Below are 15,150 nucleotides of genomic sequence, written 5' to 3' on the forward strand. Positions count from 1 at the left end.
GTAGGGACCAGTAAAATTGAGTGTTTGTGGACACCGCAGACAAAGGTGCATATATATTTTTCCCACTCTTACCTTTGGAAAAATAGACTTTTTTTTCCTTGGATTACTTTCAACGGGCACCTGGAGTTTGCAGGTCTGCATCAAATGATATACACCAGTATCATTTTCAATTCAATCAGCCAATTGATAAATTCCAGAACAATAAAGCTACTGCCGTGAACGTGTGATGAATATAAGAGCTTGCTCTGTCCACTCCACGCATCGGATCGGCCCGGTATTGCAGTACCTCCGGGAACGGTGCATTCGCAATGATCGCAGCAAGGCTTTAGGGCTAGGACCTTAGCTTTGCCTTTTGGCTGAGAGTAAGTGTCCCGGCTCCTAGGCTTTGTAGCGTATTATGAACTGACCGATAATGAATAACGAAGATAGAACAATAACCCTTAAAAACCCCAAAACCCCGAACGTGTGATGAATATGCTTGATTGATCGTCACGTAGTGACACACTCTGGTCGCTATTGCTATGTTCTGGATTTGTGTACTATCTATGAAGTCACTATCTTTGATTTTTGCATTTTGGAGATGGAATATGAGCTTGCTCTGTCCACTCCACGCATCGGCCCGGTATTGCAGTACCTCCGGGAACGGTGCATTCGCAATGATCGCAGCAAGGCTTTAGGGCTAGGACCTTAGCTTGGCCTTTTGGCTGAGAGTAAGTGTCCCGGCTCCTAGGCTTTGTAGCGTATTATGAACTGACCGATAACGGATAATGGATAATGAATAACGAAGATAGATCAATAACCCTTAAAAACCCCAAACCCCCGCATTCGCAATGATCGCAGCAAGGCTTTAGGGCTAGGACCTTAGCTTGGCCTTTTGGCTGAGAGTAAGTGTCCCGGCTCCTAGGCTTTGTAGCGTATTATGAACTGACCGATAACGGATAATGGATAATGAATAACGAAGATAGATCAATAACCCTTAAAAACCCCCCCTCTCTTTTGTGACACTGTGGTCCTGGATTTGTGTACTATCTGTAACGTCAACTGTGGTTCTAGAATTGTGTACTGTCTATGAAGTTACGGTTGATCAGCACGATGCTAGGTCCTTAGCTTGGCCTTGATGCTAAGTCCTTAGCTTGGCCTTTTGTGTACTTTCTATGAAGTCACTATCTTTGATTTTTGCATTTCGGAGATGGAATATGAGCTTGCTCTGTCCACTCCACGCATCGGCCCGGTATTGCAGTACCTCCGGGAACGGTGCATTCGCAATGATCGCAGCAAGGCTTTAGGGCTAGGACCTTAGCTTGGCCTTTTGGCTGAGAGTAAGTGTCCCGGCTCCTAGGCTTTGTAGCGTATTATGAACTGACCGATAACGGATAATGGATAATGAATAACGAAGATAGATCAATAACCCTTAAAAAACCCCCACCACCTTGTACCAGACAATCAAAGCTAGGACATTAACTTAGCCTTGGACTGTTTACATCTGCTTCACGGCCAGAAATTTCTGGCCGTAGGCTTTGATGCTAGGTTCCTAGCTTGGCCTTTTTGCCTTTTGTGTACTTTCTATGAAGTCACTATCTTTGATTTTTGCATTTCGGAGATGGAATATGAGCTTGCTCTGTCCACTCCACGCATCGGCCCGGTATTGCAGTACCTCCGGGAACGGTGCATTCGCAATGATCGCAGCAAGGCTTTAGGGCTAGGACCTTAGCTTGGCCTTTTGGCTGAGAGTAAGTGTCCCGGCTCCTAGGCTTTGTAGCGTATTATGAACTGACCGATAACGGATAATGGATAATGAATAACGAAGATAGATCAATAACCCTTAAACCCCCCCCCCCACCTTGTACCAGACAATCGTTTGATTCCAGTTTCGTTTAACTTGCCACCAACACATCTCTTTATCCGGGATTTTTTGAAGAAGTTTGATTTGGAAACACAAGAATGTCACACTTTACAAAACCACAGGGCCCTTATTGCTATTGTGCAAGAGCGAGCTACAGTAAGCCCTGTGCGGGGGCTTGCGTTTGGCGAATCCACAACGGTTTGGAGCAACGTCAATCATCCTGCCCTCCCAAACAGACTACGAGACTTGTCATGGATGGTGGCTCATGAAGTTCTCCCAGTCAGAGCTGTAATGCACCACCGAGGAATGTCAGCGACTTCGACGTGCCCTCGACCTGGCTGTGGCGCCCAGGAGTCGGTGAGGCACCTTTTTTGTGAGTGCAGCGCTGCCAAGGTCTTGTGGACAATGGCCGAACAACTAGGAAAGTTCCCGGACTTGCCAGCAGGAGAGGTCCCTGATGCACAGTACGTGCTTTACGGGGTGAGTCGGTCGAGGAGGCATCGGAACGACTTTGCCAGGGACTGGCTCACTCTCGCCGCCATCAAGGACGCCATCTGGACCTCCAGAAACCTGCTGGTATGGAGGTGCAGGCAGATCCCCCCCGTGGCTGTGCTCCAAATGGCTGCAGATACCATACAATCTGCGAGCGGCGGGCCTAGGAAGCAGCCATAAAGAAGACTCGTCTGTACCCACCCGGAGGGGGGAGCCGGAGCTACACTGTGGGAGTCCCGGCAGCAACGGCCTGGGTTGTGGAACCCAGAAGGGAGAGGACCCACGCAGAATGGAAAGGACCCACACAGAGGACTGGAAGAATGCTGCTTGGGAGGGTGGGATGGCAGAGCTATGCCCTTGCACAATAGTATTGCCTTTTACACGCTGGTTAACTACTGTTAAAAGAAAATAACTCTGAAATTGTTTAATTGATGTTGAAAATGTCAGGAAAAAATGTTAAAACGTCATATCGTCAAATATAAAAAAAATGTGAATATGCTTGATGGCTGTGTTTTGCTGCTGTTGGTGTCGGTGGATTTGCTCAGACCGAGGACAATCGACTTTGGCCTGGACGGATCTATTGACACTAACAAAGATGTTATATAATGAAATTGTGAATATGTTTGATTTTCGAGAAGGTTTGTTCAAACCTCACTTTGTGTTTGCTGTTAAAAACGTAATATTGGAATATAATATTGTGAATGTGCTTAATTGCTGTTGAGATTGTCATGATTGTTTTCTGTTTTTAGTGTCAATAAATTTGTTCAAACCTTGGCCTTTTGGCTGAGAGTAAGTGTCCCGGCTCATAGGCTTTGTAGCGTATTATGAACTGACCGATAACGGATAATGAATAATGAATAAGGAAGATAGATAAATAACCCTTAAAAACCCCAACCCCTTAGATGGAATAAGAGCTTGCTCTGTCCACTCCACGCATCGGCCCGGTATTGCAGTACCTCCGGGAACGGTGCATTTGCAATGATCGCAGCAAGGCTTTAAGGCTAGGACCTTAGCTTGGCCTTTTGGCTGAGCGTAAGAGTCCCGGCTCCTAGGCTTTGCAGCGTTTTATGAACTGACCGATAACGGATAATGGATAATGAATAAAGAAGACAGAACAATAACCCTTAAAAAATCCCCCCTTTTACATGCTGGTTAACTACTGTTAAAAGAAAATAACTCTGAAATTGTTTAATTGATGTTGAAAATGTCAGGAAAAAATGTTAAAAAGTCATATCGTCACGTCATATTGTCAAATATAAAAAAATTGTGAATATGCTTGATGGCTGTGTTTTGCTGCTGTTGGTGTCGGTGGATTTGTTCAGACCGAGGACAATCGACTTTGGCCTGGACGGATCTATTGACACTAACAAAGATGTTATATAATGAAATTGTGAATATGTTTGATTTTCGAGAAGGTTTGTTCAAACCTCACTTTGTGTTTGCTGTTAAAAACGTAATATTGGAATATAATATTGTGAATGTGCTTAATTGCTGTTGAGATTGTCATGATTGTTTTCTGTTTTTAGTGTCAATAAATTTGTTCAAACCAAAACCAAAAACCAGAAACAATGCAATAGGCCTAGATCCTTAGCTTGGCCTTTTGATTTTTGCATTCCGGAGATGGAATAAGAGCTTGCTCTGTCCACCCCACGCATCGGCCCGGTATTGCAGTACCTCCTGGAACGGTGCATTCGCAATGATCGCAACAAGGCTTTAGGGCTAGGACCTTAGCTTGGCCTTTTGGCTGAGAGTAAGTGTCCCGGCTCCTAGGCTTTGTAGCATATAATGAACTGACCGATAACGGATAATGGATAATGAATAACGAAGATAGATCAATAACCCTTAAAAACCCCTTGTGGAAAATGGCCGAACAACTAGGAAAGTTCCCGGACTTGCCAGCAGGAGAGGTCCCTGATGCACAGTACGTGCTTTACGGGGTGAGTCGGTCGAGGAGGCATCGGAACGACTTTGCCAGGGACTGGCTCACTCTCGCCGCCATCAAGGACGCCATCTGGACCTCCAGAAACCTGCTGGTATGGAGGTGCAGGCAGATCCCCCCCGTGGCTGTGCTCCAAATGGCTGCAGATACCATACAATCTGCGAGCGGCGGGCCTAGGACGCAGCCATAAAGAAGACTCGTCTGCACCCACCCGGAGGGGGGAGCCGGAGCTACACTGTGGGAGTCCCGGCAGCAACGGCCTGGGTTGTGGAACCCAGAAGGGAGAGGACCCACGCAGAAGGGAAAGGACCCACACAGAGGACTGGAAGAATGCTGCTTGGGAGGGTGGGATCTTAGAGCTATGCCCTTGCACAATAGTATTGCCTTTTACACGCTGGTTAACTACTGTTAAAAGAAAATAACTCTGAAATTGTTTAATTGATGTTGAAAATGTCAGGAAAAAATGTTAAAACGTCATATCGTCACGTCATATTGTCAAATATAAAAAATTGTGAATATGCTTGATGGCTGTGTTTTGTTGCTGTTGGTGTCGGTGGATTTGTTCAGACCGAGGACAATCGACTTTGGCCTGGACGGATCTATTGACACTAACAAAGATGTTATATAATGAAATTGTGAATATGTTTGATTTTCGAGAAGGTTTGTTCAAACCTCACTTTGTGTTTGCTGTTAAAAACGTAATATTGGAATATAATATTGTGAATGTGCTTAATTGCTGTTGAGATTGTCATGATTGTTTTCTGTTTTTAGTGTCAATAAATTTGTTCAAACCAAAAAAAATTGACACTAACAAAGATGTTATGTAATGAAATTGTGAATATGTTTGATTTTCGAGAAGGTTTGTTCAAACCTCACTTTGTGTTTGCTGTTAAAAACGTAATATTGGAATATAATATTGTGAATGTGCTTAATTGCTGTTGAGATTGTCATGATTGTTTTCTGTTTTTAGTGTCAATAAATTTGTTCAAACCAAAAAAATCCCAAGTGGGTGTAGTCATGTTTATTTGTATAGCCCAATTGTAGATCTGGATTTGTGTACTATCCATGGAGTAAGGCTTTGTTGCTAAGTCCTTAGCTTGGCCTTTAGCAAGGCTTTGATGCTAGGTTCTTAGATTGGCATTAGTTTGGCCTTTTGATTTTTGCATTCCGGAGATGGAATAAGAGCTTGCTCTGTCCACTCCACGCATCGGCCCGGTATTGCAGTACCTCCGGGAACGGTGCATTCGCAATGATCGCAACAAGGCTTTAGGGCTAGGACCTTAGCTTAGCCTTTTGGTTGAGAGTAAGTGTCCCGGCTCCTAGGCTTTGGAGCGTATAATGAACTGACCGATAACGGAAAATGGATAATGAATAACGAAAATAGATCAATAACCCTTAAAAACCCCAAAACCCCCGCATAATGGATAATGAATAACGAAGATAGAACAATAACCCTTAAAAACCCCAAACCCCATTCGCAATGATCGCAGCAAGGCTTTAGGGCTAGGACCTTAGCTTGGCCTTTTGGCTGAGAGTAAGTGTCCCGGCTCCTAGGCTTTGTAGCGTATTATGAACTGACCGATAACGGATAATGGATAATGAATAATGAAGATAGAACAATAACCCTTAAAACCCCCCCCCCCAACATAATGCTAGGACCTATGAACTGACCGATAACGGATAATGGATAATGAATAACGAAGATAGATCAATAACCCTTAAAAACCCCAAAACCCCATAATGCTAGGACCTTAGCTTGGCCTTATGCTTCACGGTCAGAATTTTCTGGCCGTGGAAAACATACTGTACTTGTAGTGAGCACAGATTTTTGCAATCTGTAGATGGAATAAGAGCTTGCTCTGTCCACTCCACGCATCGGCCCGATATTGCAGTACCTCCGGGAACGGTGCATTCACAATGATCGCAGCAAGGCTTTAGGGCTAGGACCTTAGCTTGGCCTTTTGGCTGAGAGTAAGAGTCCCGGCTCCTTGGCTTTGTAGCGTATTATGAACTGACCGTTAACGGATAATGGATAATGAATAACGAAGATAGAACAATAACCCTTAAAAACTCCACACTGTGGGTGTCCCGGCAGCAACGGCCTGGGTTGTGGAACCCAGAAGGGAGAGGACCCACGCAGAAGGGAGAGGACCCACACAAAGGACTGGAAGAATGCTGCTTGGGAGGGTGGGATGGCAGAGCTATGCCCTTGCACAATAGTATTGCCTTTTACACGCTGGTTAACTACTGTTAAAAGAAAATAACTCTGAAATTGTTTAATTGATGTTGAAAATGTTAGGAAAAAATGTTAAAACGTCATATCGTCACGTCATATTGTCAGATATAAAAAATTGTGAATATGCTTGATGGCTGTTGAGATTGTCGTGTTTGTTTTGCTGCTGTTGGTGTCGGTGGATTTGTTCAGACCGAGGACAATCGACTTTGGCCTGGACGGATCTATTGACACTAACAAAGATGTTATATAATGAAATTGTGAATATGCTTGATTGCTAATAAGATTTTCGAGAAGGTTTGTTCAAACCTCACATTGTGCTTGCTGTTAAAAAAGTCATATTAAAATATAATATTGTGAATGTGCTTAATTGCTGTTGAGATTGTCATGATTGTTTTCTGTTTTTAGTGTCAATAAATTTGTTCAAACCACAGACCAAAAATAATCGACTTTGGCCTGGACGGATCTATTGACACTAACAAAGATGTTATATAATGAAATTGTGAATATGCTTGATTGCTATTAAGATTTTCGAGAAGGGTTGTTCAAACCTCACATTGTGCTTGCTGTTAAAAAAGTCATATTAAAATATAATATTGTGAATGTGCTTAATTGCTGTTGAGATTGTCATGATTGTTTTCTGTTATTAGTGTCAATAAATTTGTTCAAACCAAAAAAAAAACCTGGTTGTTGAACTGAGAATTATATAAACCTGATCGCAGCAAGGCTTTAGGGCTAGGACCTTAGCTTGGCCTTTTGGCTGAGAGTAAGAGTCCCGGCTCCTTGGCTTTGTAGCATATTATGAACTGACCGATAACGGATAATGGATCATGAATAACGAAGATAGAACAATAACCCTTAAAAAGCTTGTGTATGTAATAAATCCGTTTTCCTCCCGAAATGTGGGGGGTGCGGCTTATAATCAGGTGCGCCTTATAGTCCGGAATTTACGGTAATTACTATTTTTCAGTAGAGCGCTAAACACTGTACAACACAAGAAGTCGTTCCCCAACGACCCAGGCGGTAAAGGGAATTTAGTTTTACAATGTATTCAATATTAAATAATACTGTTTGTAAAATATTAAAACAGTTTAAAAATATGAATTGTGTCTCTCTTTGTTCTTGTTATGGGACAGACTGAAGACTTACAGCTGAGTTCCACTCGGACTGAGTCTTTGAGGCTCAGGCTCTCTACAAAAACTCCCGAGGGAGTGCTGGTTTTAAAGTAGAAGGAGATGTCCGAGGCTGATTCGGTCGGTGATGTGGGGAAGTAGAGATAAGACGACTCTTGGTAGAAAGTGGCTGCATTCCACACAGACCCTTTACCAGAAACAGACAAAATAAAGTGACAATGTCAGCACATGGAGTCACAAATTGGCTGAGAATTATTAAGGAGAAATAGGGCCACCATTTATGAAATAGGGTACAATAGTCCCGTTTTTAATATAATTAAATTTGAGTAATAAGGGTGTTCTGTGCCTTTCGGGGACCATATAGGAGTGGTGTTCTTTAGTATAGATTCATCACTGATTAAATGCAAAGTTTAAAGCTTTGAAGCATAAGTGTCCAACTCTGGTCTGCAGGCCAAATTTGGACAACAGAGTAATTGTATTTTGCCCACGAGGCAATTTCAAATTCATATTAGACCAGGTGTTCTGTCAAAATGTCCTATCACGCTGAGACGTACTACCGTAGGCTAATCTGACAGCGAATATTGTTTTCTTTCTTATCAAGTAAAACTAGCAACACTGAAGCTCAGAATTTTTGAAAACTGAACCGTTACTCATGACATATAACGAGGGTTGGCATGCATACATACAGTGCATGATTAACATATTCAACAAACAACATGCTTAAAAGCCACCCCAGAAAAGCACGCGAGGCTTAAAAGCCTAGTCAGAAAGCACTATTTTCAAAGCAGTGAAAATGTTAAATAAGACCAAATCAAAACTAATTTAAGTCAGTACTCTCCGTAGGAAATTATATCAGCATTGGTGAGAATTCTCCAAAAGGTAGGACGTTTTGGCAGGACACTGGTCTGTTGGTATTACACAGCAGCAGCACTGTAATGCCACATTCACACCTCATATTACAAATCCCATGATGCTTTGTTGATGCTTTAGCGCAAAAAACAATGTGAGAAAGTCCTGTGTTGGTAGCGACAATGGTAGCGATTATGGTATAAAAACATGCTCCCGTGGATCCTTGAAAAGTTTTAACAGGCATTGAATTCCATCCATTATCTGCACTGCCTATCCAAACTAGGGTCGCAGGGGTGCTGGAGCCCATCCCAGCTATCTTTTGGCAGTAGGCAGCTGGAGACAGACAACTCACTCGCTCATTCGCACCTAGGGACAATGTCAAAACTAATGTTCACAAGTCTTAAAAATGTGAACACATTAATAAGATTTATATTTGTTCGAAATAAAATATTTAGTAAAGATTTATCAATCACAGTTTTACTTTTGTGGCAACAGTGCGTGACCTCAATAACGGTACTATCAAAACGGGGATGTTTTTTCATTCGGGCCTTTCAGAGCAGACACATGTTCTAGGTCTACCCACAATACACTTAGCAACTTCAGACAGAGACATTTACTTGGGACCATGGGAGGGTGTACATTTAATCAAAAGTGTCTGCCTGACGAACTCCTTTTGCCCTGGATAAAAGCTGTGCCAGTTGTATTTTATTTTTGACAAAACCTTTTTTTAAGTTGTTCCTTAGGGTGTAGCATGTATATTTTGATGAGAGAAATGAGTTCAATACATTTAGAAATCAGCAGTAGAAGTGAAGCACTGTGAAATACTGAAAATCATGCAAACCAGCATTAACGATATTCTCCATTCTACACATATTTACTCGTGAGTGACCACGGCAGTGAGTGACTTCCAGCCAACACCATTATCTAAAACACGGGTCGGGAATCTTTTGATCCAAAGAGCCATAGAAGCAAACGTATTTAAATCTTTAATTTCTTAGAGAGAGACACAAAATGAATTTTAAAACAAAATCAACAAAGCCAGACAAAAGCCAATTCATTTATTTTACTGTGATGTTTGATTATTTAATCAAATCTATAAAATAATAAGAATGTCAGAGCTTATGTCTCATATTAATACAAATATACTGACTGAATAATGGGTATAGTGGTGGGGCCTCAGCTTCACATGTACCAAAATCTGGTCGCCCAATCTAGGATAGCCACAGTCAAATGTGTAACTTTTAATAGGCATGAAAATATATGGCACACAAACCATAGGTTCCTGACCCTGATCTAGTATACGAGCGTTCACCTACTGTCTCCATAACAATGCAGAGACCCGACGTGGAAGACAGCCTGCGAGCCGGCCCTGCCGATATCTCCAATCACAATCTTGCTCACTGGTAGGTGGTCTTTGTAGGAGAGAACGCCTGTGTCGTTGGCCCTGTGATAGACCGGCGACGAATGAGTGAATGAGCAAACACAAGCAGGGAGAGTGTGCAAGGCGTTCCCCAGGCCTCGACGGGAATTGAGATAAAGGCTCCTATTCTTCTGCATTAGTGCAGAAGGCAGAATAAAGACATTAAAGCAATGCATCACCAGGGAGACAAGCGCCTTTGGAAATATGCAAACAGCATCAAATCCAGACTGGATTTGGAGTTTGGAGTGGATTAACGTAAAGAATGAGAAGTCACTTCAAGCGTTTAATACAGCAAAATTCAAATTATGGTTTAGCTGCTCATCGAAAACTTTCTTTTTTTTTTTTTTTATATAATTAGCGTCTTGGGCTGCTGAATTAAGTTTGCCAGGGAGAATACAGCTCTAAAGGTGAAAACATTTGTACGTTAGTATGTCTTTATTCTGACATATCAAGAGAAAACTTTCAATGAAGTGTAAAAAAAACCTCAGTCCCTCCCAACATACCACATGTCTGAATCTGCATCACAATTGCAGAAGTAGTTCATGTCCACACAGTTTTCCTCCAGACTGCACGAGCATTGCTGGATTCCGGGCAGAAAGCCGCCCCAATAGCTCCGCCTTTCACCGCGTCGGTCCAGCCACCAAGACATTGGACTGCCATCTGTAATTGCATACTGGTCAATAAGTGAATGTCTTGTAATCTGTCAAAATTAAACATTCATACCAAGGTGCCTATAATCATTTATACATGGATACAAGTCTACAATCCATTCTTTGTGTGGACCCTAAAACAGGTCAACCGAAAGAGGAGTTGGGGTCAGCAATCTTTGTGAAGCTAAGGGCTACTTTGAGGCTGCTGATTAGTGTAAAGCAGTACCAGAGTGTCAGATTAAATCAGACATGGTTGAATAGAGGACTGCCGGCCTGATTCTAACTACCAGAGCTCTGCCACTGACAGTGGTTCTGTAGAAAATAAATAGATTGATGGTCTTTTTCTTCAATTGTGGCCCAGCCTCTAAGGGGAATATTCAAATGAATATGAATCAGCCTCACAAAATAGCTGCCTTATTGTCGAGATGACCATTCCAGCACCTAAGGGGCTACGATTTTGACACTCATTTTAAAAATAATCACAGTTCACAGATCCCATAACCCAGTGGTCAGCTACCACCGGGCAGTGAAAGGTTACCAAGCCATGAGTTGCTTGGTAATGGGCCACAGAAAAAGAGGAAGAAGAAAAAAAAACGCCTTATTTTTTTGCACACACCCTTTGTTTACCCCAAAAAACATCAACGTGCGTGTGTGCTTAATACCAAAGTATCATGCAAATATGTCACTGTAATTCAGTAATGACTGATCAGTCGACAAATACTGCTTACATAATTTACTCTGTGAAGGATGCAACAGGAATCAAACCAAAATGTACGCAGTGAGATCGCTGAATCCTTACCACTAGGCTACTAGGATTGATGTCGACAAACAAAAAGGCATATGATTTTATCTCATTATCACACAATTTTTACTTATTGTGCCACTTTTTAGAATGTTGTAATGGAGTATTTTGGGTAAGAGTTCAGCCAAAACAACATGGTTAAATGTGATACCGTGAATAAAAATAGTGTGTTGATGAGACAAAATGTAATGCCTTTGCCTATGTCATCTAGATTGCTTGAGGTTTAGTGATTGCACAGTATATTTGGGACTATTATTATCATTGTTACTAATATTAATGGAGCGCAAGCATATGGTCAGACATTAAACAAGTCCATTGAACAGGAGAAGTTGTGGACCAATGCCTTAACTACCTGGGTCGTCTGGGCACCATTGAGGACGCAACAAGACTTTGGGCTGCGGCACAATTGGTATAAGATCATTATTTGTTGTTGGCCTAGTTATTTTTCTGTCTTCCTCTCCTCCTGCCTCCTTGAACTGTGCCCTTGAGAATGATCTTGGCCAGTCTCGATAATCTCAACAGCTCTTTGTAGGGTCCAGTGTTCCCTCTGATGGTGTCACATGGGCTTTCTAGCTGATGCCTAGATGTTCCCTGTGGTATAGCATCTCTGTGGCCTGGATTTTCCTTTCCAGCTTTGCTGTGGGAGTTCATGTCTCACCAAGATAGATGAAGATGGAATAACCAGCGCTTGCATTAGTCTGATTTTTTTATTTCACAAGAATGTTCTTATCTCTCAAGATGGGTTTAATTCTGGCAAATTTGGCTTTGGTTTGAGCTAGCCTGGCCATGATTTCTGTTTCTGAGCCCTCATCTGATATGACAGCTTCTGGTATTTAAATTTGGTCCAAGATCTTGGTGGTTGGTGGCAATGTTTGTTTGGGGTCTCTTAATCATCTTAGTATTTTCTGTGCTGATTTCCATCCCATACTGGGTTGATACTTTGTCCAGGCGATTAACCAGATCTAAGATTCCTGTTCTTCTTCTGCCACTCCAACATCAGCAACACTTATAAAATACTAGATTTGCTCAAAATTTGTTTCAACCCTTTTTGCTCCTGGTCATCATTAATGTTATCAATATAAGTAGTATTTTTAATATTTTGGAAATGTATTATTACTGTGTTTTTATTATGGTAAGGAATGGGCTAATCTACAACAATACACATGGTAACTTGAACAAAATTCAACATTAAGTCCCCAAAACCCTTCAAATATCAAACTTGGATACACAGTGGCAATTTATGATTGTCTTCTCTAAAACAGGATATACATTGTACGAATTAAGCCTCCATAGGAAAATATATATTAGTTGCCAACATAAGGACATTGGTGACTGTGATAATCATCTAGTTACCTTGCAAAATTTAGCAGGAATGCCTTGAAAAAAATCCAGTGAGGTGATCATAGCAGTAAACTTTTTAATGACCCTCTTTGTGTCTCACTATAGAGGTGAAAGGCAATCAATGTTCAATTGCACACAGGTTGCATACGATTCCCAGTAGACATGCCAAAGCGAGACCCAGTAGTTACAAAAACAGTGCTTTTGACCTTTAAAGTTCAGGCGATGGGCCAAAGATCAAGATGCCAAGTTGAATTCAGCCACCATCTGGCATATTGCTACACTTGATCGGAATGGTCTTTTTTCACTCCACCTTTTTGACCCTTATTTATTCATCTCCAAACCCAGAAAGAATGCATTAAAAGGAATGCTGGATTACTTTGACCTTCAGTTTTTATGGTCCAATTTTTTTCCTCTTTTTCACATGGTTTAAATGTGGATGAGCATAAACTGAAGATGCTTTTAACATCAACGCACTTCTCAGTGTGCGTGCACGGAGGATTTATACCGATGCATTTTGACAGAAGCTGTGAGATCTGGAACTCTTTTAAACTTTAAAGTCCTTCACTCGTTTCATTTGCACGTAAAATATTAATACTTAAATGCAGCTACAAGGCTTTGTGAATAAAATTGGCTTCCTTTAGCATTTTGGGGGCTGAAAATTCAAAGCGATTTTGACTTCTGCAAAGATTGTGCTTGCATTAGGATCACCCCAGCAGCTTGAGTTAAGTAACAAGCCCCCTGTGAATGAACTGAAACATGGGCCAGGCAGTGGAAATAAAAAAACATCACCTCCTCTTCTTTGGGTTAAATACAGGGGCCTCAATCATCGTTCATAAATGTAAGCCTGCATCTCTAATGAAGCCGCTATGCAGGGGAAAGCCCATTAAGCCTCTTGTCACAAAACATAATCAAGTGTCACATGCTGCAGTGCCCTGTGCTCGTCCAGCATGCATTAGAGCCGCATTAGGCGGCACGTTTATGTATAGACACAAAAGTCATATTAGTCTAAGTCACACAGCGGGACGCAGACACCGGCAATTCTCTGGGAAATCACGTCTGAATGGGATGCAATGACCCATGACTAACACTCTAATGCCTTATTATGGCTAAAATGAGAAAAAGTTCCTTTGTAAGCAACGTAAAAGTACCAGACACCCAGAAAAGACACAGCCGCAGGAGGAACATTAGCATGTAAGTCATTGGTGGACGAAGATAAATGGTAGGTGGTGCTAGAGCTCCTGTCTTTTAGTGCCCTCAAAAAGGGGCCCTTTTTTCGAAAATGTATCCATTTGTTTATTCATAATTTTTTAACAGTTTACAAGAATTGAGGGCATATCTTTTTTAAAAGACCAAGTGGGTCGTCATTCACATCGTTAGTTGTAAATTACATCGACAGATGCACCTGAACACATCATCAGTAATGTTTCCGCTGACAACAGTTAAGACTTAACTTAACTTTAACATATGGATTGTTATTTCATGATGAGATACTACCATTTTGTTTAAATCACACTGCTGCATGTGAACAGAACAAATAATAGTTTTGGCTTAAGAAGCAAAATCGCCCTGTTTTTATCCATTTCTGGCACTGGCCATTTTGAAAAAGGGTAATGAGTACGGGGCTCAACAAACGATCAATTAGGGTTAACCTGCTTTCTGAAGCCAAGCCATGATTGGTTGTTAGCAGAAGCCTGACCAATTAAGACATCTTCACCTGCCAGTAATTGACGCCCACAGAAAAACAAGTTCATAGTTTATTAGAAAGTAGGCATTAATAGATTTTAAACTTGCAAGGAGAACAGGGTAGGGGCCTGAACTCCAGATAACAACTTCCAACCTCTTCTAAAGACACTCCCCTGAGCCCTTTCTTTTCATTGAATCTTATTGAAGTTATAAAAGTACATCCTCACTAAATGATTTAAAAAGTTTATAATAGTGAAAACAACAGATAAGTGTGAACAATAATAGCCAAAATAACGAACTGGCATCCTATGAAATCTTTTTTGCACGTGTTTAATATTAAAACGGAATTAATTTATCAGTGATATTTCTGCTAATCAGTAATGTTTCTGATAATGATCTCTTCAGGTGCATCAGAAGATGTATTTTAGAACTACAGATGTGAATTATGACCTACATGGTCTTTGAAAAGACCAATTCTGGTGCACATTTGTGTCAAAATATTCGAAGAAAAACAAAATGAAAAACAAAACAAGGGAGCCATCTAAATGGGCTTAGGCATATGGTTCAGATACCTCCCTAGAGAGGTCTTGATACGTGTATTTATTTTTATCACCTTAACATTCCTGTAAAATTCACCTAAAATCCCAAGCCAAGACATACCAAAAATAAATTGAATTCTGTTTGGAGAATATGAACTGTTTTGGTTTCATTTGAATGGCAAGACTCTGAAGTTTTGTCCCAAATTAAATTAATCACGACAAGTTT

General features: G+C 41.4%; 1 protein-coding gene, 2 non-coding genes and 5 pseudogenes across 4 annotated transcripts in view; 7 read left to right on the forward strand and 1 right to left on the reverse strand.

Annotated features, from left to right (window-relative positions):
- LOC148353352 (contactin-associated protein-like 5) overlaps nucleotides 1-15,150 on the reverse strand; it is a 303,332-nt gene that overhangs the window by 68,386 nt on the left and 219,796 nt on the right. For both annotated transcript variants that reach the window (XM_088352165.1, XM_088352163.1), the window contains exons 14-16: nucleotides 10,413-10,569; nucleotides 9,806-9,933; nucleotides 7,657-7,827 (exon numbers count right to left, since the gene is read on the reverse strand). In XM_088352165.1, the coding sequence (XP_088208291.1) occupies nucleotides 7,657-7,827; nucleotides 9,806-9,933; nucleotides 10,413-10,569 (456 nt within the window). The remainder of the gene's footprint in view (nucleotides 1-7,656; nucleotides 7,828-9,805; nucleotides 9,934-10,412; nucleotides 10,570-15,150) is intronic.
- On the forward strand, nucleotides 516-656 carry LOC148353354 (U2 spliceosomal RNA; annotated as a pseudogene).
- LOC148353355 (U2 spliceosomal RNA) lies at nucleotides 1,100-1,265 on the forward strand (annotated as a pseudogene).
- Nucleotides 1,483-1,676, forward strand: LOC148353356 (U2 spliceosomal RNA). The gene has a single exon (XR_015852795.1). It is a non-coding gene; the product is annotated as a U2 spliceosomal RNA (small nuclear RNA).
- Nucleotides 3,099-3,313, forward strand: LOC148353357 (U2 spliceosomal RNA; annotated as a pseudogene).
- On the forward strand, nucleotides 3,844-4,031 carry LOC148353358 (U2 spliceosomal RNA). The gene has a single exon (XR_015852791.1). It is a non-coding gene; the product is annotated as a U2 spliceosomal RNA (small nuclear RNA).
- LOC148353359 (U2 spliceosomal RNA) lies at nucleotides 5,367-5,523 on the forward strand (annotated as a pseudogene).
- LOC148353360 (U2 spliceosomal RNA) lies at nucleotides 6,026-6,191 on the forward strand (annotated as a pseudogene).

This window comes from Urocampus carinirostris, chromosome 14 (genome assembly GCF_059441175.1).
Source record: "Urocampus carinirostris isolate Australia breed hairy pipefish chromosome 14, RoL_Ucar_1.0, whole genome shotgun sequence".
NCBI lineage: Eukaryota > Metazoa > Chordata > Actinopteri > Syngnathiformes > Syngnathidae > Urocampus > Urocampus carinirostris.